Below are 26,374 nucleotides of genomic sequence, written 5' to 3' on the forward strand. Positions count from 1 at the left end.
AAATTACTAACTCAGGGGCAGCAACCCAACAACGGGTTGTCGGATTCGTCTGAAAATTTCAGGGCAGATAAATCTAAATCTGATGAACATTTTTGCCGCCTGTCAGATTTGCTCTAAATGCTTTAGTTTCAGAGATATAATCCAATAAAATGCTCCGCTGGGGCGCAGCTTGATACGACCGCAGAGGTCGAACCCTGAACAGTTGGGGCAAGTATGGACACAACATTCAAGCTTGATACAGCACTGAATTTGGATTGTAATTAAATATTTGACACAGCATAGGTTTCTCACACAGAATGAATGTGGTCTAAGAACTTAAATTTTTTTAATTTACCTATTCAAACCATATCATTATTATTTGCTTTTACATATAAATCAGAAATAACCAATTCAAAATGGAAAATTTTAAAGAAAAAAAAATCCCCTCCAATTTTTTGAACCCCCTTATGATTCATCACCCCCAAACTCAATCCCAGCTTTCCCTTTGTGGTATGGTACCTTGCAGTACAATTTCAGAGAGATCCATACACTTGAACACAAGTTATTGTCTGGAACCTAGAAAAATGCTTGTTTTTGGCCCCTTTTTGGCCCCAAATTCCTAAATGTTTAGGGCAATTACCCCCAACTCAAACCCAGCTTTCCCTTTGTGATATGGAACCTTGCAGTACAATTTCATAAAGATCCATACACTTACACACAAGTTATTGTCATGAAACTAGAAAAATGCTTGTTTTTTGCCGCTTTTTGGCCCCTAATTCCTAAAATTTGGAGGCAATTACCCCCAAAATCAATCCCAGCATTCCCTTTGTGATATGGAACCTTGTAGTACAATTTCATAAAGATCCATACACTTACACACAAGTTATTGTCATGAAACTAGAAAAATGCTTGTTTTTTGCCCCTTTTTGGCCCCTAATTCCTAAAATTTGGAGGCAATTACCCCCAAAATCAATCCCAGCATTCCCTTTGTGATATGGAACCTTGTGATACAATGTCAGAGAGATCCATACACTTACACACAAGTTATTGTCATGAAACTAGAAAAATGCTTGTTTTTTGCCCCTTTTTGGCCCCTAATTCCTAAAATTTGGAGGCAATTACCCCCAAAATCAATCCCAGCATTCCCTTTGTGATATGGAACCTTGTGGTACAATGTCAGAGAGATCTTTACACTTACACACAAGTTATGTCTGGAAGTTACAAAAATGCTTATTTTTGGCCCCTAATTCCTTAACTGTGGGGAACCATAACCCCCAAAATCAATCCCCACCTTCCTTTTGTGGTATTGAACCGTATGGTAAAATTTCATTGAGATCCATTCACTTAAACTAAAGTTAGAGTGCGAAAACTAATGTGTCTTCGGACGCCGACGCCGGACGACAACGAGGACGCCAACATCATACCAATATACGACCACAAAAATTTTTTTGCGGTCGTATAAAAACTGCATTTTACCCCCATGTTCTATTTTTAACCAAGTCGGCCATGATGGTTGGAAGGCGGGGTCATCGGACAAATTTTTTAAACTACATACCCTAATAATGATTATGGCCAAGTATGGTTAAATTTGTCTGAGTAGTTTCAGAGAAGATTTTTGTAGAAGATTACAAAAATTTACGAAAAATTGTTAAAAATTGACTATAAAGGGCAATAACTCCTAAAGGGGTCGACTGACAATTTTGGTCATGACGACTTATTTGTAGAACTTACTTTGCTGAACATTATTGCTGTTTACAGTTTATCTCTATCTATAATAATATTCAAGATAATAACCAACTAGAGGCTCTCAAGAGCCTGTGTCGCTCACCTGTATTTACTGATGCTTTGGAAATCATGTAAAATAAGGTTAAAATCATAATTAATAGTATTAGATATTAGATATTATAATGATATCTAAGATAATAACAAAAAACTGCAAAATTTTTGTAAAATTACTAACTCAGGGGCAGCAACCCAACAACGGGTTGTCGGATTCGTCTGAAAATTTCAGGGCAGATAAATCTAAATCTGATGAACATTTTTGCCACCTGTCAGGTTTGCTCTAAATGCTTTAGTTTCAGAGATATAAACCAAAAACTGCATTTTACCCCTATGCTCTATTTTTAACCAAGTTGGCCATGATGGTTGGAAGGCGGGGTCATCAGACAAATTTTTTAAACTAGATACCCTAATAATGATTATAACCAAATTTGTCTCAGTAGTTTCAGAGAAGAAGATTTTTGTAAAAGATAACAAAAATTTACGAAAAATTGTTAAAAATTGACTATTAAGGGCAATAACTCCTAAAGGGGTCGACTGACAATTTTGGTCATGACAACTTATTTGTAGATCTTACTTTGCTGAACATTAATGCTGTTTACAGTTTATCTCTATCTATAATAATATTCAAGATAATAACCAAAAACTGCAAAATTTCCTTAAAATTACCAATTCAGGGGCAGCAACCCAACAACAGGTTGTCAGATTTGTCTGAAAATTTCAGGGCAGATAGATCTTGACCTGATAATCAGTTTACCCTATGTCAGATTTACTCTAAATGCTTTGGTTTCAGAGATACAAGCCAAAATCTACATTTTACCCCTATGTTCTATTTTTAGCCATGGCGGCCATCTTGGTTGGTTGGCGGGGTCATCGGACACATTTTTTAAACTAGATACCCTAATGATGATTGTGGCCAAGTTTGGTTAAATTTGGCCCAGTGGTTTCAGAGGAGAAGATTTTTGTAAAAAGCTAACAACAACGGACGACGACGACGACAGACGACGGACGACAGACGCCAAGTGATGAGAAAAGCTCACTTGGCCCTTCGGGCCAGGTGAGCTAAAAACTGCAAAATTTCCTTAAAATTACCAATTCAGGGGCAGCAACCCAACAACAGGTTGTCAGATTTGTCTGAAATTTCACGGCAGATAGATCTTGACCTGATAATCAGTTTTACCCTATGTCAGATTTACTCTTAATGCTTTGGTTTCAGAGATATAAGCCAAAATCTACATTTTACCCCTATGTTCTATTTTTAGCCATGGCGGCCATCTTGGTTAGTTGGCGGGGGTCATCGGACACATTTATAAACTAGATACCCTAATGATGATTGTGGCCAAGTTTGGTTAAATTTGGCCCAGTGGTTTCAGAGGAGAAGATTTTTGTAAAAATTAACGACGACGGACGACGATGACGGACGACGGACGCCAAGTGATGAGAAAAGCTCACTTGGCCCTTTGGGCCAGGTGAGCTAAAAATGCAGAACACCTCCTTTGAAACTTTATTCAACAGAACGTGACCATATTTGTTTGTCCTTACCATGGCAGTTCATCTTTGTGTATTCATCGAAAAAATATTTAAATCCATTATAAGTCCTCATCGGATGATGATGATGATGATGATGATGAATTGGTGTTACCATTGAGTAACAATTATTACATGCAAAGAGATCATGTTGATGTGATACAAATATGAACCCTGCTTTACTACAGACAGACACAGTGTGAGTCAGACTTTTTGATATGCTAGTTCACAAGGTAACAGTTTGCAGGAAAACATGTCATTATACCCAGACATATTATTCAGATTCTGAGCTAACAAGTCTGCACTTACTCCTTAATTTTTTGTGCTTAGTGGAGAAACAGCACCAATTTTGAAGTCTTTGGATTTATTTAGCATGGAATAGCACTCATGACCTCATGTACTCAGGGTGAGCAAGTTAACTCGAGACCATTGAATTTGTTTCTGTCAATAGACTATTGGATCTTAGTCAAGCAACACATACAACTAACTTAAAGAATGGTGTCTCAAAAATTTCAGAGATCTTCAGATCTTGTAACCTCAATACATATAAGATCATCAAAATGTAATTTTAAAGGTCTATATTGGCAAAGTGGTGCTAGAGATGTGTGGAAACTGACACGGGGGAGGGGGAGTATAGGAAGTGACATTGAAACCTTTTTTACAATAATAATTTACTTACTGTCTGAAAAAATTTGCAATTACCCCTTAGTACCCCAATACAATATGTCAAATAATGACAACTTGAAGAAATTATACTAAGCAATGTTGACCTTGTGTGGATTTGGCTATTCTTTTTAGTTCTCTTTGGTCATATAGCTCCTCAAATATTTAAGTATTCATACGCCTTCAACTATCAAATTTTTGGGTTTGACCATTCCAGATAAAAGTAAATCCAGATATTGGATAGTTTTACTTTTATTAAGGACATTATTATTTTTTGATTTACATACAAATTCAGTACAATAACTGGTATTTTTCCATATTATTTTCAGCAGCAATGAAAATTGAATCTATGCATATATGTACTTTCACACTCTTGGTTACAGAACTGAAAGATCAGTAACAAAAAAACAACAATAGGTACTTTCTTTAAAACATGTTTATTCAAAAACAAATATACTTTTGCTGTGAAGTAAGAACTGTATAACTGTAGTAAATATGGACTAGTATTACAACTGAAAGTGTACAACTGTTAACAAATTTTCTTGCATGTGGTCAATTCTATATATCAAGAATTGTATTTAAAAAGGTCAATCCTTACTGTCATAAAATTTTGGAGTAAGGTTAACGTACTTAGATCCAGAAATCAACCAATCAAAATACTTGATGTTTCCAAGACAAATATTGAGTAAAGTTGAATGACTTATAGGCCAGCGGCTCTTTTCACATAAAATCTTAAGAGTAAAAGTACTTGTAAGTCATACACATTTCAGTATAACTTATGATCAATTTCAATCCTAAGATTTTTTGTGAAAAGAGTCGCTGGCCTTGAAACTAAAATTACTCAGGTGGAAGGAACTCTTGTAAATATAAGGTAAAATCACCTGAATTTAGCTAGTCCACCAGAGCATTATCAATTTTAATACCGTAAATTGTTGCAATAGCTCAACATAAAATTCAAATTGAAACTGATCAATTGCAAGAATTAGTTAATGTACATATTGCTTCTGTTGTAATAGGCCAGTTTAATTTAAGAATCCAGCAGAATATGAAATACACACTGAAATAACCATTCTAATAAATATGATTTATCATTAATAGTAAAACTATAGATTACCTTTGTAAAAAATTAGTCCAACAGAAAAGAACATTTTTCTTGCACCAATTAAAAAAATTCTGGAGAAAACACAGCATTTCAAGACCTCAGATTAGTTTGGTTCACTTATTTGCTGGGTTGTTATCGCTTTAACATTTACCCCCATGTCTGATTTCCTTAAGTTTTTTACAATTATATATGTAAGCATGTTTATAAATAAAAGATAATGTGGGGTATATGGTATACAGTATGTCAAATACAGCAACTAAATGACACAAAATAACCAAGTCATCTACAGGTCAACATATGGTCTTCGAAAAATAGAAAGTGTTAAGACCATGTGACAATTTATTCAACCTTATAAAACCGGAAATAATTTAATTCAAAACCATCAAAGATCTGTCATTAATACTGCTCTCTCCAATTAACAAACAAAAATTAAGATATGACATAAGATAACCACTGATGACATTCTTGACTTTTGACAGGCACATGAATATGTTGGTTAAAATTAGTATTTTGGATCACGATCTACTGAAAAGGCCAAGTAAATGAACAAAACTTGAATGACTGTAATAAAAATTAATTTGAATCCAAATTTGAACGATATCATTTGTCGCTTTGTTGGAAATCAGAACATTGAGTATGAAAAGATATATATGAATATTTATTGTAAATGTTCTAATTTTGTGATAAGCCACAGAAATGATTTTTTTCTGAAAAACTACAAAGAAACAAATTTCGCAAGGGGAGATAATATTTTGAAATAAATCCTATAATGTATATATTACCAGATAAGTAATAAACATTTAACCCATGTTTCACAACAACTTATGAACTTTACAACTCTAGTGTGCATGCTTTACTTTTGCTGGATTCTTAAACAACTGTAATCAACTTTATTATTGGTTAATTATTGCATAAAAAAATATTGGTATTTGAAAAATACATACATCTATTCTTTAATGGAAATACAATTTTTTTAGATTTGCAAGAGATATTAGCCAGAAACAAAAACATAACCCTGTAATATTCTAATGTCAATTAAGAGGTCTTCCTCAATTTTCACGGGACTACTTTAAGCAAAATTATCAACTGTCAATGGACGACAAAATATGAAACATTTTTTGATGCATGATATATCTATAGGCTTCTAATTTAAAACATGTAAATAAAAATGTTAGCACAAAAATATGAATCATGCCAGTCCCTTGACACAAAGGACACACACTTCATGTAAGTTTTTCAACCTTAAATCCCGGAAAGCACTATCATTAACTTAAATTAATCACTACTATAATTGTTCTTTTCCTGATTTAATGATAATGTTTATTTCAGGATCTGGAATCAATAATTAAAAATAAGAGGAGAAATTTTGAGACTTATTGGATGATTGTTTGAAAAAATAGACCAACAATTTTGTTTGAGCAAACTTATCATTTTGCACTTCTGAAAAGTGACTTGCAGACTTGTACCAAAATTCTTAAAGGGTTCAACACATTGTGATAACTGGAGAGCTATAAATAGTATGTGTAGAAATCTGGCATTTACATTTTACTCAAAAAAATTATCAAAGATGCCAGGCTGCACACTGGAGATTAGTTATTATTCTAGTACATGTATGCTGTATAATTTTCTTCAGCTCTTCCATTTTTCCGTGAAAATAAAAAAAGAAAGTTACTTCCGCCTTCAGCTGTTAGCTTTATCCATTATTCAGGGCAGATACCATAAATAAGGAGATAAAACCAGTTGAATTTTTCTTTTAAAATTATAAAAATATGACAGAGCAAACAGAAATGAGAGATTTCCCAGAATTTTCAAATTTTCAATTTAACAGAGGATATTTAGAGATCGAATGTTAATTAGATTGATCCGTTTTGTATTGATATGCATTGAAATATTGATACAAAGTGGGTGCAGACAACCTTCATCATAGTAACTAGTATGAGTAGTATATAAACATTTTGTAGTAACAGAAGTCAATGACTAAAAAAAGTATTAAACTGGATTACAACCTTTACATGTTATGTGACAATATTTGTAATAGTGGCAAGTGAAACTTCTAAAATATATATCTTCAGTAACATAAATCCTTAACATTTTTTTAAAACATTCTGGATAATAAAACAAATTATATGCATTCATTTAATAAAAATTTTATGTCAGAATTTCAATTTCCAATGATTAAAAGAAGACTTTTCCAGGAATTTAAATTCACAGATTAATATTAAAAGGAAATTAAAAATAATCAAAATTCTAGGCTTGACACTTTCAACTAGAAATGATGCTGAAACCTTTTTTCAGCAATTTAAAATAAATGGTAAACACATAGGGTTATGTGGTACAATCATGCACTGATATAGGATATATGTGCTTGGTGCAAGAATCACTGCTGATTTGCTAATTTGTATTTTAATCCTGTTAAATGTTGAGAATAAATGTTAATTATATATTAGAAATATTGTGTCACAATACAGTTACGGATGGAATTTGATTTTAAATATAACTCATATCAGATTGACTTCGGTGTATTAAATTGACAATTAATCAAAAGTGAAAATCATTACGTAATTATTCATGCGCATAAATTACAGCATTAACATACTAAAGAAACCTCTATTTTTGTGGATTTCAAAATGTGGTTTATTTTCTAAAATGATTTTGTGGGGGTTTAAAATATTTGTGGTTTCAAGTTGGAGAAAATAACGTTCTTTAAAGAAATTTTTTCTTTACGATTCTTATTTCATGAATAATATCTATCCACAGAATAAACGAAATTAAAACCCCAATGAAAATTTGCACTTTTACACTCACTAAAATTACAGTATTTATATCATAATGTAATCAATAACACAATGACACACAACTACATTTATCTCTTAGTACATGTACCATAAAAATAATGAATAAGTTTTCAATAACTACATGTATGTATGTGTTGTCCAAATTCTCAGCTAAGGTACTTAATAGTATCACAGTTTATCCTATAAGTTATAATGTTATTTTTTGTTTTAATTTTGCATTTTGCTGAGACCCCCCAAAAAATATTGTATACCATGAAAAAATGCACTTGGATTCTACCTCATTTGACATATCAACAAAAGTTACATCAAGAATATTTATTAACTGGTGAACTAAGCTGAAATATGTCTTTTATCAACAAATTGGCAATTAAAATGAAAGAGAGGATAAAAGTGTTTGTGAACATACTTTCATTTTTTAAGTCTATTTCCTATACTTATATTGACAAGCAAATACCAATGGTTATTATTCTAATGGATTTTACTGGTACATTATTTATAACAGTATTTAAATATAAATTTCAAATTTACTTGAAAAATGCAAAATCTTTAAAATATGATTAAATGTGTATCTTTTTATGGAATTGCTGGTTTAAAATTCAGAACATGGAGACTGTACTCAATGACATATGAGCCCCAGAAAAAAAAAATCTAACAAATATGCATTTTACAACCTATAAAACTTGCATGCACAATTTGGATCATGATTTAGAATATAATGAAATACAGTGAAAACTGTCTATACATGTACCAAAATCTTTTAGAAATTGAAGATCCTGTTCTTTCAACAGACGTTTAGAATATACAGGTTAGTATAATACAGACAGCTTTGACAGATTTCCTGTTTACAGAGATTTAGTATGGATATATTTTACTGTATATTGGCTATTTAAACGGGAAAAAAAAGCATTTTCTTCAAATGGCTTAATTTCATAAGGAGAGTAGAGAAATCAATTAACATGTATGATAAATATGAGAAAAATCTAAAATGTTTTATACTAAAACTTGTGTGGATTTTGCTTTTCTCACCCATCAACTTATGTTTTAATCACTTATTTTGTTTCAATTTTGCATAAAATTGCTTAATTGCTTATATCAAAGAATTCTACTTTCAAGTTATTTGATAAAACAAATGAAATGGCACATTCACTCACAGGGTGGACAAAGTGGACAGGTTAGATATATTGCCCGCTCCCAAAGTTGGAGTGGTTGAAGCTAAATTCACTAAAGCTGCATGGTAACAAACAAATAGTGAAAGAAACACAACAGGAACATTTTAATGTTTACAGCCACAATTTAAAATGAATAAGTCAACAAGGAATAATTCTTACACTTATCCAGCCAATTTTGAAATTTTTAGATGAGTTACAAATGTAGGTACAGATACCTCTGTTGAAATTTTTGGCCTGAAAACCTTATACCAGAACAACAAAATAAATTTTAATTTTTTTTCTTAATAAAAAGGGATAATAAGACAATTTTTGAGTAGAGGGTAGGACCTTAGGCTTTGATTTCTTTCCTTCTATTTACCTTAACAGTGACACAATATGACTTCAAAATCCATGACACATGTCTTCTGTGAACTTATCCTTATGAATTAACATTTGAATGTCCCTATGGTATCTTTCACCTCTCTTTTGTGATCTCACAATACAACTTTCCCAAGGGAGGTAATTCAAATTATATCCTTTTGCTTCAGTCTGGGTCACTAGCTAGGTATTTTTAAAGATAATATTTACTAGTATTTCAAAACCTTTTCTACATACAATCCAAATTATCAGACAAGTAGGTAGCATGTGCTAACATTTTTACATCCCAAACTAAGTCTTAATCTCTTTACAAAAAAGGAAGTTGGTAAATTGATTCTTTCCATGAACTACCAAAAACGGCCATTTTTTTATTAAAAAAAATTACATGAAACCTTTTAAATCTAGCATTCTACCCATGCAACGTATCCTATATTTTCTTGCATCTGATTTAATAGGGATTATGTGCCCCCTTCACTTTCTTAAGCAAGTTCAAAAGTGCAAAGAAATGAGAGCTTCAACAGTTAATCATAAAATGCCTACGTAATATTGTGCTTTGTAAGAACATAAAATATTGCATAGCGTTAAAAACAAAATTAGGTGTCCATAGGACACAATCATGTCATACCACGCTCACACCATTACGTTTCCATCTTAGTGAACTGCAAAATCTTATTATTTGAAATAGTTCACATCATAATGAACATGAACGTGTTCTAAGTTTAATGTTGATTTGACTACCACTTTCATGATAAACTACCTTTAACATTGTTAAACCAAAACTTTAAAGGATGGATATAGAGTGAAAAACACAATGCTAGCTGGGACATAAACATTATCATAATTCACTGTTTGTCAGTGTTAGAAATGAATTTAAAAAAAAAACAAAAAAACACAAAAAGGGCACATAATCCTTAAATTATTTAGACTGTTATTAAAAGGGGGACTTAAAAAAAATAAAATTGTTTGCTTTCAAAATTAGTGGAACTGTGCATGCTTCTTTCGTTTAAAATTACCTTTGTTTTACTTATATCTTGTCATTACAATTTTTATTTCAACAGTTAATAGATAAACAGTGAGAAAGAGAAAAAAAGTATGAAACAAACATAAAAATGGTCTTTGTGATAACCGTTTCATTTTGCAGAACTTGTTTCTGTGTAAATATACTATCAACATTAACCTTGTTGATTCAAAATGCATTAAACAGAAAATATAACAATTTACATGAAAATTTAGGTCAACTATTTTTTTATGGATTCTCACGTATGGGTTAAAATCTCAGAAACAAATTAGAACAATGATTAAGATGTTATGATTGACCAATACTTTTGCACTTAATAATTAATTAAAAAAATTCAAAAAAATGCTTCATAAATACAGTAATAATGTACCGTCAGAATTCTGACGGCATAATGAATGGTTTGACTAAATACAACTTTTCATTTTCCTGTTTAAAGATCGGATGTTTCTTGTAATGCTCTATTAACTGGTCAAGTGACGAGAATTTTTGTTGACCTATCTGGTACTGTTCATCGTTCACATTAACACGAAAATGCTTGTTCCTTTCTGCAGCTTTTAAAACGACGGTAAAGTTTCCACTCTGAAAAAAAGAGAGACAATAAAGATTTAGAAACTCCCACAAGTAAATTATCTTGCATATTTCATGTTGTTAACTAGCTATTTCAGTATTAGTCGTAAGGTCTTTTAGGAGCATTTAGATTACTGTCTTGTGTGTGAAATAAAATGGCAATGAAATTTAATATTCCTTCTGTAATGTTTATGACATAAGTTTGTTGATCATTCAATTGAGTGTGAAGTGGTTCTGCTTTAAGTATATTCAATGATAAAATATCTGCCATCTGATAGATACTCTGAAATGTATTCTTAGTCCATATTTTTTATTCTAAATATGGAAATGATATCCTCATGGTTTTAATATTATTTGTTATCATATTAATTTTTTTTCTTTTACTGTATTTTGTTTAATTTCTGTTTTACTGCATTTTGTTTAATTTTTGTTTTATGGTGTTTTGTTGATATGTTTGAAACTTTGTGAACAAACTAAACACTTAAGAAAATTTATGTTCTCATTCATATTTAAATTCGGTGGTATGAGGCAACCCTAAATATTGGATTCCTCATGAAGACAGACACATTCAAAACTAAAACAAATACTAACAGCAGATTCACTATCACGTATAATGAAATCTCCTTCCTGAGCAAACTTTTTCAAAAGTTCCTCACATTCTTGTCGTGTTATTTTGCCATAATACCAGTCTTTATCTGCAAGTGGACCAGAAACACGAAACTGTTTTCTACTTCCTGGACCAACAACTGAGAGATTAGAAGTGTTCGATAAACTACTAGTTGATTGGGACTGTGGTGTTGAAGAACTGTGGCTATTGGCAGTTTCACAGTCTTCTAAAACCTGAACATAATTTTGTGGGACCAGCCCAACTATTCCACGTTCATTCTGAGCACGCCACCAATCAGGGTCCTCTGACGGTTTGTCCAAAATCACAAGTCGCTCTCCCTTTTCAAACGTGAGTTCCTCTGATTGTGTACCAGTAAATGCATAAAGGGCAACAACAGTCTCTTGCTCCTGAATTCGAGGTTCCAACATTGCAGCTGTTGAATACTCCACGGGACAACTATTTTCATTTTGTTCAATAATGTCTACATAATTTGAAGGAAACCATCCTGTACTATTATCCTTCTTACGACCCTTCCACCACCCATCAATTGACTTTTCTAACACTGTCACTTGTTCAGCTTTGGTCAATCCTAATTCATCAGGCCTCTGAGGAGTATAATTGAATTTGACAATGGAAGGCTGAGGATCACAAATCTGAACGTCACTACTCGTACTATTTTGATCACTTCCTGTATCTCCGTTGCGGCTCACCACAGGACTATGTGAAGTCAATTTTGTATCACTTTTATTTCTTCTTCCAAGAGTTGCTCTGAGGCTAGAGAAAATCTTCGAAGGTTTCGACTTTTTAACATAATTTGAGGGAACAAATCCTGATTTGTGACGATTGTTTTGCACCTTCCACCATTCCCTAGTGTCATCCAACAAAACCAGCTTTTCATGTTTCTTTATATCTAATTCCTGTGCATTTTCAGCCTTGTAGTCATATTTTGCAACAACGACTTGCTGACCTTCTTCATTCATAGTTGCTGCTGGCATCCGGATGTTGTGTTTCACATCACTGAAATGATAAATATGCATTTTAATTTCTATTAGATATTTTACCTTCAGTAATGCTACAGTTGTGAAATATTGAGTGGAAATAGGCATTTTGCAACACTAAATTTACGGCAGGTTTATATTTTGTCTTTTAAAGTGTTGTTCGTTGTTTTGATTGGTGTAGCAGATTGTAAGTTTTCCTTTTTTTTTAACTGATCTTAACTCTTTTTTTAGATCTATATAAGACGGTGGATTTGCCTACTAGTATATTATCACCAGTGGAATAACAAAAAATATTTCTCGTGAAAATGCACATACATGTATTGAATATATTATGTATATTTAGTTAAAAATTTGATTGTCTGCAATATTAGTTTCTAAATTACATTTAATAACAAAATAAATATCTATTAAACATGTTAAATGCACTATTAAAGCAAAAAACTGTGATAGCTTCACTCTGGGGGTGGCATAATTACTATCTATAAAGATATAAGTATGTATAATAAGATATATATATACAAGGATTTTGACCTAAATTCCATACAACAACATTTTATGGGAAATATCAATATTAATACACTATTATCTGGTATAAAACTGTAATGCTTAAAGTACAAGATTTTCAGACTTCTCTGTTAAATACGAAAGAGATATTAGGAGATTTTATATGAGTTACCATCATTTTTTAATCTTTTGACTATTGATTTTTACTCAAGTAGAATTTCAGTGTCTTCTCTTTCTCGTTTTATTAAAAAATTTGGATATGTTAAATTCATGAAAAAATAAATGTAAAATGGTAGCATTATGTGACTGCAAGAAAAAAGGAAATTTACAGAGAAATTTAGAGAATGAAATCCTGCAAATATAAAATCAACTGCATCTAAGCAAGACAAAAGGGTGTAAATATCTTTACACACCATTAACAGTGAGTTAAAACTCCTTTCTTGAAAACAAATAATGAACTACAATGTATAAGATGTTGGTTTTGCTTATTGTTGAAGGCCGTATGTTGACCTATAATTACTATTACATCATTTGGTCTTTGGTAGAGAGTTGTCTCATTGGAAATCATACCACATCTTCTTATTTTCATATTAAGGTTAATAACCAGTTAATATATAGCATACAGCTAATGAAAAAATCTCCTCTTTAATATGAATCGATAGAATTTCTTTACAACTACAAGTCCCTTTTCTGTTGACTTCTTTTCTAACCACAAAACAGTTCCATATTACTGATTGCAGGTGTCAGAATAAAGGAAAACTCTTGGTTATAGCAGTAATTTTGTTAAAGGGGTTATAAAGGACGAAAAAGATTAGGTACATTATGATAAAGGAAGATAAAGTCTAATGGACTAATAATGAATCTGAGTAAGCTGGACTTGACATGTTCCATACTGGCACTACAATGTACCAGTAAATAAAAATTTCTGACCTTGTAGCTAAATTTTCTGGATAAAGCTAGGTGTAGTACTATGCTACTAATAAATGATTAAATCTCCATGAGAACCGGCACCATTTAATTACTGTTGCAATTAGTTTCCATTCCCCATGAAATTGTTATGATGAATAGATGTCCACTGAACGTTCATTCACTGACATTTAATAAATTGCAGCATAAAAAAGATGGAGACTTTCAGACAAAAATAAATGTACACATATGCACACAAGATTTTATCTTTTTTTCTGTTTTCTACTTAACCACACATTTTTTCTTCAATTACCAACTATCAGGTGGTTGAATTTGAAGCTTTAATCATTTGCACTATTTCTCTCCAAGATTACACAGTGATGCATAGTACAGAAAACAGGAAATGAAACAAGTTTTTATCTGTTTTTATCCCTGATTGAAATTCCAGCATATCACTGATAAGAAATTTGTCTGTGTAATCAAATACTGTTACTACTCGAGTCCTGCTGTGATCAAATATTCTATTAAAAACAACTAATGTTATGATGGGTTAGAATTCTTCAAACAAAGATGTATTTTTATAATATGTTATGAAAAAAAATATATGCCTTTAAAATACTGCATTTATTTTTTATTGGTTTACAAATAGCATCGCCACACTACTTGCACAAAAGTCTGCAAGATAATGATAGTGCTGAGTGCTACATGTATATAAAACACTGATAATTCCAAACATACCTGGATATTGCTAAGACCTTTTTTAAAGACCAGTAAAAATAAGATAACGATACTGGTCAAGCCCAGTCAAAAATCTGAAGACTTGCAATCCATGTAAAATTGTTTGACCATTTCTTTATTTTAATTTTTCCCTTCTAGTTGACAGGAAACTGTCTGATGTTTGAACTTATTTGGTGATTACATGTACATGTCTCAAATGTGTTACATGAACATGTATATTGCAAAATAATATCTAAAATTGAACAAGACCTGCTCATTTCTTCACTAAAGGTTAGACATTTTCCTTGAGGCTCTATTTCAAATAAAACCAAAGACAAGATACATTCTAAGAAAATTTCAAATTAAAGCATTAAAATCTTTTTTTATATGTTAAGCTGAGAAAAATTATTAAATTTTTTTAAGCCAAATTTCCATGATTTGTATATAGAATAATTTTTTAAGAACCAACTTTTCATGTCCTTCCAGTCCATATAAAGAGCATCAAATTGTAAAGTTGTTGCTTGTAACATGATGTTTTAGTGCTTTCAATAACCTCAAGACGAAGAAAAGCAATAATAGTGCTATTTTATATGCATAATAACTTTCCCACTTACTTAAACTTTAAATATTGTTAAGGTATAATATGAATGATGCCAATACTAAATGAATTCATAATTTTTACCTATTTTGAAAATTGTGTATTTCATAACAGTTTCTTATTTGATTTTTCTTATATGTGTGTGTTAGTTTGATTATTTGGTAAATTGTTTGTTTGTTATATTTCATTGCATTTCATGAGGGCCTCAGGGATTGATTGATTGATTGTTGGTTGCTTAACGTCCAGTGTGGGCCTCAGGGAAGATTAGTGTTATAGCTAACTGTGTAACCCTCTTTAAATAAAGAATTATTATTATTATTATTATTCCCATGATAAAGTAGTTACATACTAGCATTTAATAAGATGCTTTTAATGACTACCGGTACCTATCTCAGTTTTCAATATGATGTGTGTACTTTTTAAATTTTGTACAAAATACAAAAACGTTTTTATGTTTCATTTTAGACCAGGTTACATGTCTAGTACATTGTAGCTAAAATTCATATATATTATTATATATATTTATGTTGATGATGGATGGCTGCTTAACGTCCAGCATCAAATTAATATGCATATTCATGATGAGCACATGTTTATGTAATATGAATATTAACCTGGTTTTGTACTAGACCGACACGCTGAGCAGATTTTTAACGTGCTAGTTCACATGTACAAGGTAACAGCCGGCAGGAAGACACATCACCTTACCCAGACACATTCTGACTCTGAGCCCACCAGTCTTTGCTCTTACTCCTTATTAATGCTGTGTGCTTAGCTGAGAAGCAGCAAATACCAATTTTAGTCTTTGGTATGTCCCTGCCAGGGTTCGAACCCACTACCTCCCGCACTTAAGGCGAACAGGCTACCACGAGACTGTCAGACCATCGAGGCATATACATATATATATATAAAATGGTATAGTTATATTGAATTAAGATTGACTGATTGATGTTTGCCTAATGTCCAGTGGCAAATATTCAGAACGAAAAAACAAATTAACAATACCATAGGTACATGTACATATATAAAAATAAGGAGATGTTGTATGATCACCAATGAGACAACTATCCACCAAAGTTCAAATGAAGCTATGTAAACAATTACATATACATGTATGTTCTACATAGTAGGTTGAACCTATGATGTAAAAGTGTTAAATTCTTAGACAATCACAGACTTTAGTCCCAGAAATTGCCAAAACAGAAAAACCAAATATCACATTTCCCATTAGAGATTTTTAACAATAACAAATTTGACTATAAATGACTTGATCACTTGTTTATTTGTGAAACAGCAGTAAATATTGAAGGAGCAGTTTTTTCCACCTAACCTTGAATAGTAGACAAATTTGGGTTTACATTTCAGAAACTGCAATTCTTTCCATAATCAAGAATGACTAACTTAAGTGTCACTGTGTGGATGAAAAAGAAAAAAAAACATGTATATATTTCTGATATAAATCATTTTAGGATTTGGTTGACGTTATGCTGTTTCACAGATGACAACGGATATGTTCCAATTGTTGTAACTACAATCCTGTCCCTTTTCCACGAATGTGACCTACCAAATTACATTTCTCACGGGTTTGTACTTACATGAGCAAAATGACAGGTGCAACATGTGGAGAAGGATCTGCTTACCCTTTCAGAGCACCTGAGATCACCCCCACTTTTTGATGGGGTTTGTGTTGCTCAGTCTTTAGTTTTCTATGTTGTGTTTTGTGTACTGTTGTCTGTTGGTTTTTTTTCTTTTAGCGAAGGCGTTGTTTTTCAACTTCTGAGTTTGAATGTCCCTTTGGTACCTTTCACTTCTCTTTTATAATGATTTCAAGTAAAAATATGTTTTAAATGAATTCATCAGAGAATCCCTCCTTTCTAGTTTACATTAGTATCATTTAACTATATGTTAAACATTGCAAATTTTGATGGTTTGATGACTTTGTTAGGAAGCCCTGACTTTAAGTTACTGAGAAAAAAATCATGGGACAAAAGGAGGTAAACCAGAAGAAAAAGGAAGAAGGGTATACATTTTTGTAACAATCAAACAACATATAAAGTTAATCAAAAATTTCAATTTGTAAATGTAGCTACATCTTAATGAAAATAAATTATTTTGTATAATTACCATCAATTTGATATATGTACATGTATGTAAGGACAACAAGTTGTTGCACTTGAATATATATAATATTAATTTTTTAGCAAAATATATAAAGGAGAACAACTGTAATCATGGCAAGTTTTGATACATTAAGTCTGACACAGTGGACATGGACACCAAATTACTAAAAAAAACTTTAAACTGCACATTTTTTAACAGTAAGTGTGGTACATGTAAAATGTACATGTAGGTGTACAATATATTTGTTACATGTATCTAAGACTATTAAATTCATCCATGCTGGTGTTTACTGAACCCTTCTGTAGAAAGCTGGTATGCTTCATTACTTACATGGACATGTACATGCAACATGATATAACAAAAATACTGCACAAGAAATTTTTGGCAACGACGATTTTTAAAGTAGGCAACATTAATGGCAGAATATGATGTTATTTAAAAAGTTATTCAAGTATCAATGATCCATAATGCTGGGACTCGTCACTGAAAGCCAAGACATAATCTTGAAAATGTATTTTGGACAGACAAATTACAAACAAATTTCAAGAACTCTGCAATCCTCAAGTAACATCCTTTCATGTTACTTCTGATAAAATCTGTTGATGGGTTCATAACCTGATATTATGCATCATGTAATAGCGGATCACCAAATTTAAAGACCATCAGTACATGTGTATTCTCATATCCAAAAATGTATCCAAATGCGACTTTAAATGTACAAACAAAGAAGACTATTACAGTTTACTGAGAAAAAGAACACAGACTTTGAAAAATTAAATTACCCAGATAAAAAACAAAATACCAAAGCAAAAGCTTTAAAAGATAAAGTGGGTAATTATAAATTACAACAGAAACCACTGAAACAGAAAGTACTGACTGGTTACCACTAGTTCAGTCTTCACGCTCAACCACAGGCCCACCAGCCCAGGCTTGTAAAACTCCTGTCGGGCCAGTAAAATTCATCTCCACAGGCATATATAATTTAACTAAAATTTTCTTAAAATTCAGCTTCAGCCTTTAGATTCAAGTCTATTGTGAAGACTGCTAATTAACTGCTCAATCATTACAGCAATCTTCTACTTACAAATGTAAGATATATCCGCTATCCAACAGATTGTCAATGCTCAAAGTAGATTTGGCAATACTAAATGTTCTTTTTGGTTTGATTAGCATGATTAGCTCTTGAATGTTTCTATTAGATTTTGGATTATTGAAATATTATGTCCTTGAGCATTTGTGAAAAGACATTGATTGGTGTAGTAAATATACCCTATTTGTTATCAACAATACAAGTTTTTGGCTAACAGGAAGTAGAACATTGATGGAACTGCAAAACATGTCACACAGTATGGCATAATTAGATGAAGCTTAGTGCCAAGTATCAAGAAGCTACATGTATGACTTGCACAAATGCAGAAAAATATGTGACACAATTGCCTTATGGACAGATGGACACACAGACGCCACAGAGGTAAACCAGTACACCCGTCCTATTTAGAGCATAAGTACTTGGAATGATTATCAGACCAGACTTTAATTGGTTGATTTTGTACATTGATCAAGTATGGACCAAAGTATAGGTCGTTTGTGTGTGTTTAACCTCTTACACAGCAACTTATTGCTCTAAGTGCAGTGGTGGGACGGTACCAAATTATAGATATACACTGACACTGTACATTTACTGTACATGTTACTATAACACTTATACATACTCCATCTTCTAGGTTAACACCCAATCTATGGGTATGAAATATCCTGATAACATCTAAGAAGTTGAGTCAACAATCAACAGATGACTGGCTTTTAGAGAACATAAAACAAATGTTTATACTTGAAATAAGCTGTCATGATCAGTAAAAACTGTATAATTACAATGTATCTGTTAAATAACCTTCTATACATCTTACCTAATAACTCAGATTTTTTAGACTTTGACAGTTAGCATTGTTTTTGGTTTTCCTTCATTATCTCACTTCATTTATTATTCCATGACCGATATCTCGGAGATGAGTCACCCACAGAACAACGGTAGGAAGTATCGCGAAATGTCCTTCTGTGTCAATATTATTGGAACTTTACTCGAAGAGATTCAGTTTTCTATACCCTCTGTTGAATAGTCACTCCAATAGTTTCTTAGATAGTTCAAAAAAACTTCATATCTGCGGTATTCTTTTGACAAGTAAAGTCGGTGTTATGGTCAGCCATGTTGATTAGAGTAAAATAGTCCCACCCATTTAAAGATTCATGCGCGTGAGCAAAAATATCGCGGGAAGCTGTATGAAAAGGGGATGCCTCTATCTGCATTTTATTACGAAAAGATGTGATAATAGAAATAGATGTAGGGGCACGTTTGAGAGTGAGAAGACGGGAAAGCGCTAGATGCCAATTTCAATTCATAACGTTACGAAATAAAAAAGTGTGGACACACTTAGATGCCTCTCGGTCTTGATGTCGATTATAAAGTTATAAACCAGAGACACATATATATATATGAGTCTAAAAGATTGTGTAACAATACCGATAAATAGATGGAAAACAAAACACTAAAAAGTGTTGAATATCATCGCACAAAGATGGAAAAACTGAACAGATGATATAAATTATACAATAATTGCAAATATTTCGGCTCAACAAATGGCCTTCCTCAGTGTTAATAGTTTTAACAATACTGATATATAATGTATAAGGTGTAAACATAGATCAATAATAATACAGGTAAGTTTTGGTCGATTGATTTTAATCCAAAATCCTGAATATCATAATATAAACATTAGACTGTAAATTTAATTATTTCTTTCTATTGATTCCATCTGGATGGAGGACACCCAGTGTTTTTATCCAAAACTTCTCCCGATTCTCTCTTTGCCTATTTTGCCATGTACAATCCTGTTCGATCACAAGGATCTTCATGTGATCAAAATCTTTTAAATTGTGATCTGGTAACCTGAAGTGTTGGCTGACAGGAATATACGGTTTTTTTGTGAGGTCACTCCTGTGGCCATTAAGGCGTTTGTGAAATGGCTGCATAGATTCACCAACATATTGGAGACCACATATAGGACACTCAAGAACGTAAATCACGTTTGAGCTTTTGCAGTTGACATTGCAGAAGATCTTGTATGTCTTTTCTGTGGTCTTACTCACAGTAAGTATATATATATCCAACGCAATCATAGGTTTGAACGTTGTTTTCAATTTAGACTTGTTTATATTTTTTCGTTTGGGCTTGTATTATATTTGCCTTCGGGTTTATATGATCCGTTCATCCTATTTTGACTCTTTCAAAATTTAAGAGTCTATCCTAAATTGAGGTAAATTACATGGCCTTCCAAATACTGTTTCGATTCCTAACATCACTGATGAGACATTAATTGTCGAAATCCGGATATGGTGTACAATTTTTTGCACCTCATGTTTGGCGCAAGTTTATTGTTTTCTGTTTGGTAATAAATTAATAATAAGATCTATTTTGTTACATCTTTTGATCCGTTTATTTGGCAATCGCCAATGGCAGTCAGCAGGGTTTAAGAACATCAGTTGTTCGACCTGCTAGTCAAATGCGTTTTGTTAAAATATACTTTTTCACTCATTTGGTCTTTTGGAAAATGTTGTTTGTGCTGTATTTAAATCACTCTACCAAGAAATTTGTTTTGCATGCACACGTATAAAAATTGCGGTTTTTATCCAACGCAATCATAGGTTTGAACGTTGTTTTCAATTTAGACGTGTTTATACTTTTTCGTTTGGGCTTGTATGATATTTGCCTTCCGGTTTATATGATCCGTTCATCCTAATTTGACTACTCATAATTCAAGAGTCTATCCTAAATTGAGGTAAATTACATGGCCTTCCAAATACTGTTTCGATTCCTAACATCACTGATGAGACATTTATTGTCGAAATCCGGATATGGTGTACACAAATCTTTGCACCTTTGTTTGAGGTATACCATCTTTGCCGCAAGTTTATTGTTTTCTGTTTGGTATTAAATTTATAATTAAGATCCATTTATTACACCTTGTGATCCGTTTATTTGGCAATCGCCAATTGCAATCAACAGGGTTTAAGACTGGCAATATTAAATTAATGTTCTCATTTTCTTGCCATTAATTAAAATTTGGAATATTTTCAAAGACTTTTCCCACAAACTCATCTCTAAGTTTTTTTTGTTTTTATTATATAATCTAATATAAAATTAATTTATTATAGTGGACTATTTATATCATCTATTTTTTTTCAAGTTTATGTTCATATGTATTTTTGTAGAAATTTAAAAAGTCTCTTTAAAAAAAGTGATAACAAAAATACCGAACTCCTAGAAAAATGGAAGTCCTTTATGAAATAGCAAAATCAAAATCTCAAACAAATCAAACTGTCATATTCCTGACTTAGTACTGTAACTGGTTTTGTGTCATTTTACTGCTGTAGCCCTGGAGACTGGATACTAAGTTCTATCACGTTTTACATATTTTAAAATATGTTTGGCATATGAAAACCAGGTATAGCAACATTGTTTTTTTCAAGAGAGTAATAACGATTCATCTAAATAATAACAATGGATTTATTTCCGAAGGTAAAACTAAGTAAAATAAACTCTGAACTTTTATTTTCATTTGAGCATTTGATTTTGCCATTTGATTAGGGACTTTCCTTTTTGAATTTTCCTCGGAGTTCAGTATTTTTGTGATTTGACTTTTTGCATTTGTAGCGGATTACCTCCCTATATATGTATATCTGTTCTCACTGCTATTTTTGATCAAGATTTTCTTGTTCCCGGAATATACTTACATATATATATATGTATATATATATATATATATACCTATAAATGCAACAAATCTGCATGTAGCCATCTGTGATACAAATATTCGATAACGGTCATGCAACTTAATCATGATGGCATCCACAAAATTTGCGAAAGGATTATATCAATTTAACTTTACAACAAGGAAGTCTAAGTTCGATGCCTTTCTTGTACACAGTAATCCTTTTCATGGAAATCATGATAAGAAACGCAAGCTCTGTAATAGCGTATTAATTGACATGGACATATATACATGTATACTCCAGTTGCAGACATTCGACTGGGATCTTGATACATATAGAAATGGAAAAGCATCTCTTTTGTCGTAAAGTTATGTTCTCAGCCGACCCTCATTGTTGATTTCTAGATTTAAGTCATGATAATATGGCAGTCTTTAACTGTATCTGTTTTATCCTTTCTTTTCGACTTGATTGGATAGATGTGTTCAAAATACACTAGTCAGTGACTGAGCACTCACCTAACTTTGAATTATCTACTGAGAGGAATCATCTATATCGGAACTATATGAGTTAAAGGATGATACTAACTTTGTGTCTTCCCAAGATCCATGGCCGCTGACCTGCATGTTTGCAGTCTGTCTCATAATATAAAGAAAGAAGTCAACAAGAAGAGAACAGTTCATTCCAATTGGATTTCCGATTGTCGGTTTGAAAAAAAAAGACATCCTCCAGACCTTTCAAAAATATGTTGTCAATAAAAAATAAAGTCGCGCATCTTGATGCCAGTTCACGCGAACTTTATGTTCGAATCATAGAGCAGTTTTTACAGAGATCTTTCAATATACGAAGTCTCTTTTTTCTTTAAGATCATGATTATGGGTTTAAGTCTGAAAAAAGTATTATATTTACCAGTTCTTTGTCCTCTTCTTTGTATGTTGAAAATGTGAAATATTTAAATTTTTTACGGAATATTTGTTTAACCGACTTGATAAAAAATAAAGTTAACCTATACTTCGGAATCAGTTTCAATAGTAAGCTTTCTCAAAATGTACTTTATATTATGTATATATCAATATAGACTATATATTATTGATCATTATTAAAAAAAAATATTTTGTGTTACAAATATATTGAAGCATCTTGCAATTAGCCTTATTCCATCTTTTGTATATAGTCAAAACCAATATTTAGATAGATGTTAATGAAATAGTAATATACGGTATATTACTATTTCATTAACATGTTTTTGTCCTGGATATGCATGTAATAATTGTCACTGGACATAAATCAGTAATCAATCAACCAATTCATTTAATAATACACTATCTATACTAGTATATACTCTGTTTTGTATTGAACCTACAAAAGGCATCTACACAGCTATAAACCGCGAAAAACTATGGTAGTATAAACATTAAGCAGTATATAAGACAAGTTTCTATAACAATAATCTGTATGACGTCATTTCATCAATAGTCGTCACGGATTCAAAGACTTTCCATTTTAAATCAAGTAACTTGAAAAAAAAACGTCTTAAGGCAAGGAGTTCATTTTTATTCTTTGAAATTTATTGCAGAGCATCAATTTGTCGCAAACTTTTTTTATCTGTAACTAATATTTTTAACTAGGGCACATCATCGGGTCTTTTTTATATACATCATGAAAGAATGGGGTGGGGTTGTATAGAACAGCACAAATTTAGAATAAACTGTAAAAGCTATTGTTTTTTTGTTTTGTTTTTCATCATTTTTAATAACGCCGATATTCAATAACGGTGAGTATTCTTAGATCGGTACTATATATGTATTTTGAAATATAAAACCATGCATTGAAAAAGAACGAGGATGTATAAACAATTATTTTATATTAATTAGTATTGTAATTATCATTGTTATTGATAAATGTTATATGAGTATTATAAACCAAATCTTGAATTCTATCCTAATTCTATCCTATTTTGGGGAAATTTCAGAAATTCAAATGTGACGTCACCCTTTTTTTAGCGTTGATCTCTTTGGCTAACTCGGCTGTGATTTTTTATGTGCTGGTTTATGTTGTTTTATGTATCCGTTTTTATTCTGTAGTTAGTCACCACTTCAGTGTTATCATGTATATCTATTATATAGTCATTTTTATAAATTTACTGTTTACAAAAGTATGAATTATTCTAAATACTAAGGATTTTCTTATCCCAGACATATAACCTAAGCCGTATTTGGAACAACTTTTTGGAACTTTTGGTCCTCAATGCTTTTCAACTTTGTACTTGTTTTGGCTTTCGTACTTTTTTTATCTGAGCGTCACTAGTTAGTCTTGTGTGGACGAAACGCGCGTCTTGCGTATTAAATTTTAAACCTGGTACCTTTTGTTAGCTATTATTCGTCTGTTTCTCTGTCCTATATGTTCTTCCATTTATTTGTATTGTAGTCCTGTCATGTAATGTTGTCATTTTAATGTTATATTTAACATTGCCATAAAAGCGGGAGGTTTGGCTAGCCACAAAACCAGGTTCAACCCACCATTTTTTTTCTTAAAATGTCCTGTACCAAGTCAGGAAAATGGCCATTGTTATATTATAGTTCGTTTCTCTGTGTGTTACATTTTGATGTTGTGTTTCTGTTGTGTCGTAGTTCTCCTCTTATATTTGATGTGTTTCCCTCAGTTTTAGTTTGTAACCCGGATTTGTTTTTTTCTCAATCGATTTATGAATTTCGAACAGCGGTATACTGCTGTTGCCTTTATTCATTACTTACTGAACATGAATCACATTACCATGCATATAATTTAGGATGTAATGCAATAGAAAAACAAAGGATATGGGATATCAATACCCATTTCTAATAAGATTATTAAAAGTATAGCCGAACTACCAAACTAAAATAAAAAAAAAATAAGAAACAAAATCTGATTAAAATCATATCATGAAAAAAGCAGATCATGTACTCCAACTTCTATTAACACGACGACTATCCAAAAGTATAGAATGAACACAACTATATCATCAAAAAACGAATAAAAAATTCAAGGCCCGGGGGTGGGGGTGGGGGGGGGGGGTTAAAACTGAGACAGAATAATTATATATACAACTACCAAATATATAGAACTACCAAAATCCTCTCGTAATTTCTTCTTAGTTTCTCATACGAATTATTCTGCACAGGAATTTCGGGAATGGGAACGTTTAAGACTTATTGGTAATAAAACTTGTATTTTCTATGCTTTTTGAAAGAAGAATAAATAGACATGCGGTCACGCTTAAATTGACAATTTGTTCTTTTGAGGCCTTCATCGAAAAAAACTGCAAAGTTATTCATTTATTTATCTGCAAAAATGAAAATTATACTTCATAAATTTTATGCCGGTTTGGCGCACTTTTCTGGATTTACTTTCATGAGGAACGCTCAAAGCCGAATTTTTGAAACCAAGGACGCATTAGCCCCGAAACACGTGAAGCGCTATCAAGAGGGACCTAAAATAATAGCCAAATCCAAAGTAAGGTCAACATTACCTAAGGGAATTGGAACCTTAGTTCCTTAATATTTTATGAACTGTATAAATGGGCAATTTAGTAAAGGTATGTTATAAATCATGACTATACTGAAACACAGAATATACTGAGCTGGTGATACCCTCGCCGGGACTAATAGTCCGCGGCAAGAGTGGTATCTACCCAGTGCTATTGTAACGTGTATTTAAGCGTAACCGTTGATTTATGTCGAGAAAGGCGAGACATAGCGATCCTAGATTCCGTCGTCGGCGTCAACATTTAGGTCCAGTCTGTGCCGGTTAATGTTCTTTTTAGACATCAATAACTTTGTCAAACCTTCATGAAATTTTAAGAAATTTGGACAGAAGTTTGTTTAAGACCAAAAGACAGTCATGATCAGAGCAAAATTTTGATAATATATAAGTTTTCATTTTCTCGTATTTTACTAATAATTGGACTTAGGTTTTTTTTACAGTTAATATTCAGATTTAGTCTGAGGTTAAAGTTTTTCCGTCATCAACAACTTTGTCAAACCTTCATGGAATTTTAGGAAATTTGGACAGAAGCTTGTTTATTACCAAAAGACAGTATCCAGAGTGAAATTTTGAAAATATCTATTTTCATTTTACGGTATTTTACCGATAAATGAACATTTTTTTTGCAGTTGAAAAGTAGATGCAGTCTTGGGTTAAAGTATTTTACACATCAATTACTTT

At 32.0% G+C, this 26,374-nt stretch overlaps 1 protein-coding gene across 1 annotated transcript; it reads right to left on the reverse strand.

Moving 5' to 3' along the window:
- Positions 1-4,369: 4,369 nt before the first annotated feature.
- LOC127738958 (cytoplasmic protein NCK2-like) lies at positions 4,370-19,627 on the reverse strand. Its single transcript, XM_052250457.1, has 3 exons — positions 19,315-19,627; positions 11,548-12,580; positions 4,370-10,968 (listed from the first exon to the last, which is right to left on the reverse strand). The coding sequence occupies exons 2-3, from the start codon at positions 12,556-12,558 to the stop codon at positions 10,762-10,764; spliced, it is 1,218 nt and encodes a 405-aa protein (XP_052106417.1). The 5' UTR covers positions 12,559-12,580; positions 19,315-19,627; the 3' UTR covers positions 4,370-10,761.
- Between the last annotated feature and the right edge of the window lie 6,747 nt (positions 19,628-26,374).

This window comes from Mytilus californianus, unplaced genomic scaffold (assembly GCF_021869535.1).
Source record: "Mytilus californianus isolate M0D057914Y unplaced genomic scaffold, xbMytCali1.0.p SCAF_4, whole genome shotgun sequence".
Classification (NCBI taxonomy): Eukaryota; Metazoa; Mollusca; class Bivalvia; order Mytilida; family Mytilidae; genus Mytilus; species Mytilus californianus.

What these genes read in the sequence shown, in the direction of transcription:
- LOC127738958 (XM_052250457.1), bottom strand. Translation starts at nt 12,558, where the DNA reads ATGCCAGCAGCAACTATGAATGAAGAAGGTCAGCAAGTCGTTGTTGCA. An exon ending in TACGTGATAGTGAATCTGCT is followed by an intron (nt 10,969 to 11,547) that starts GTTAGTATTTGT and finishes TCTTTTTTTCAG; the next exon opens with AGTGGAAACTTTACCGTCGT.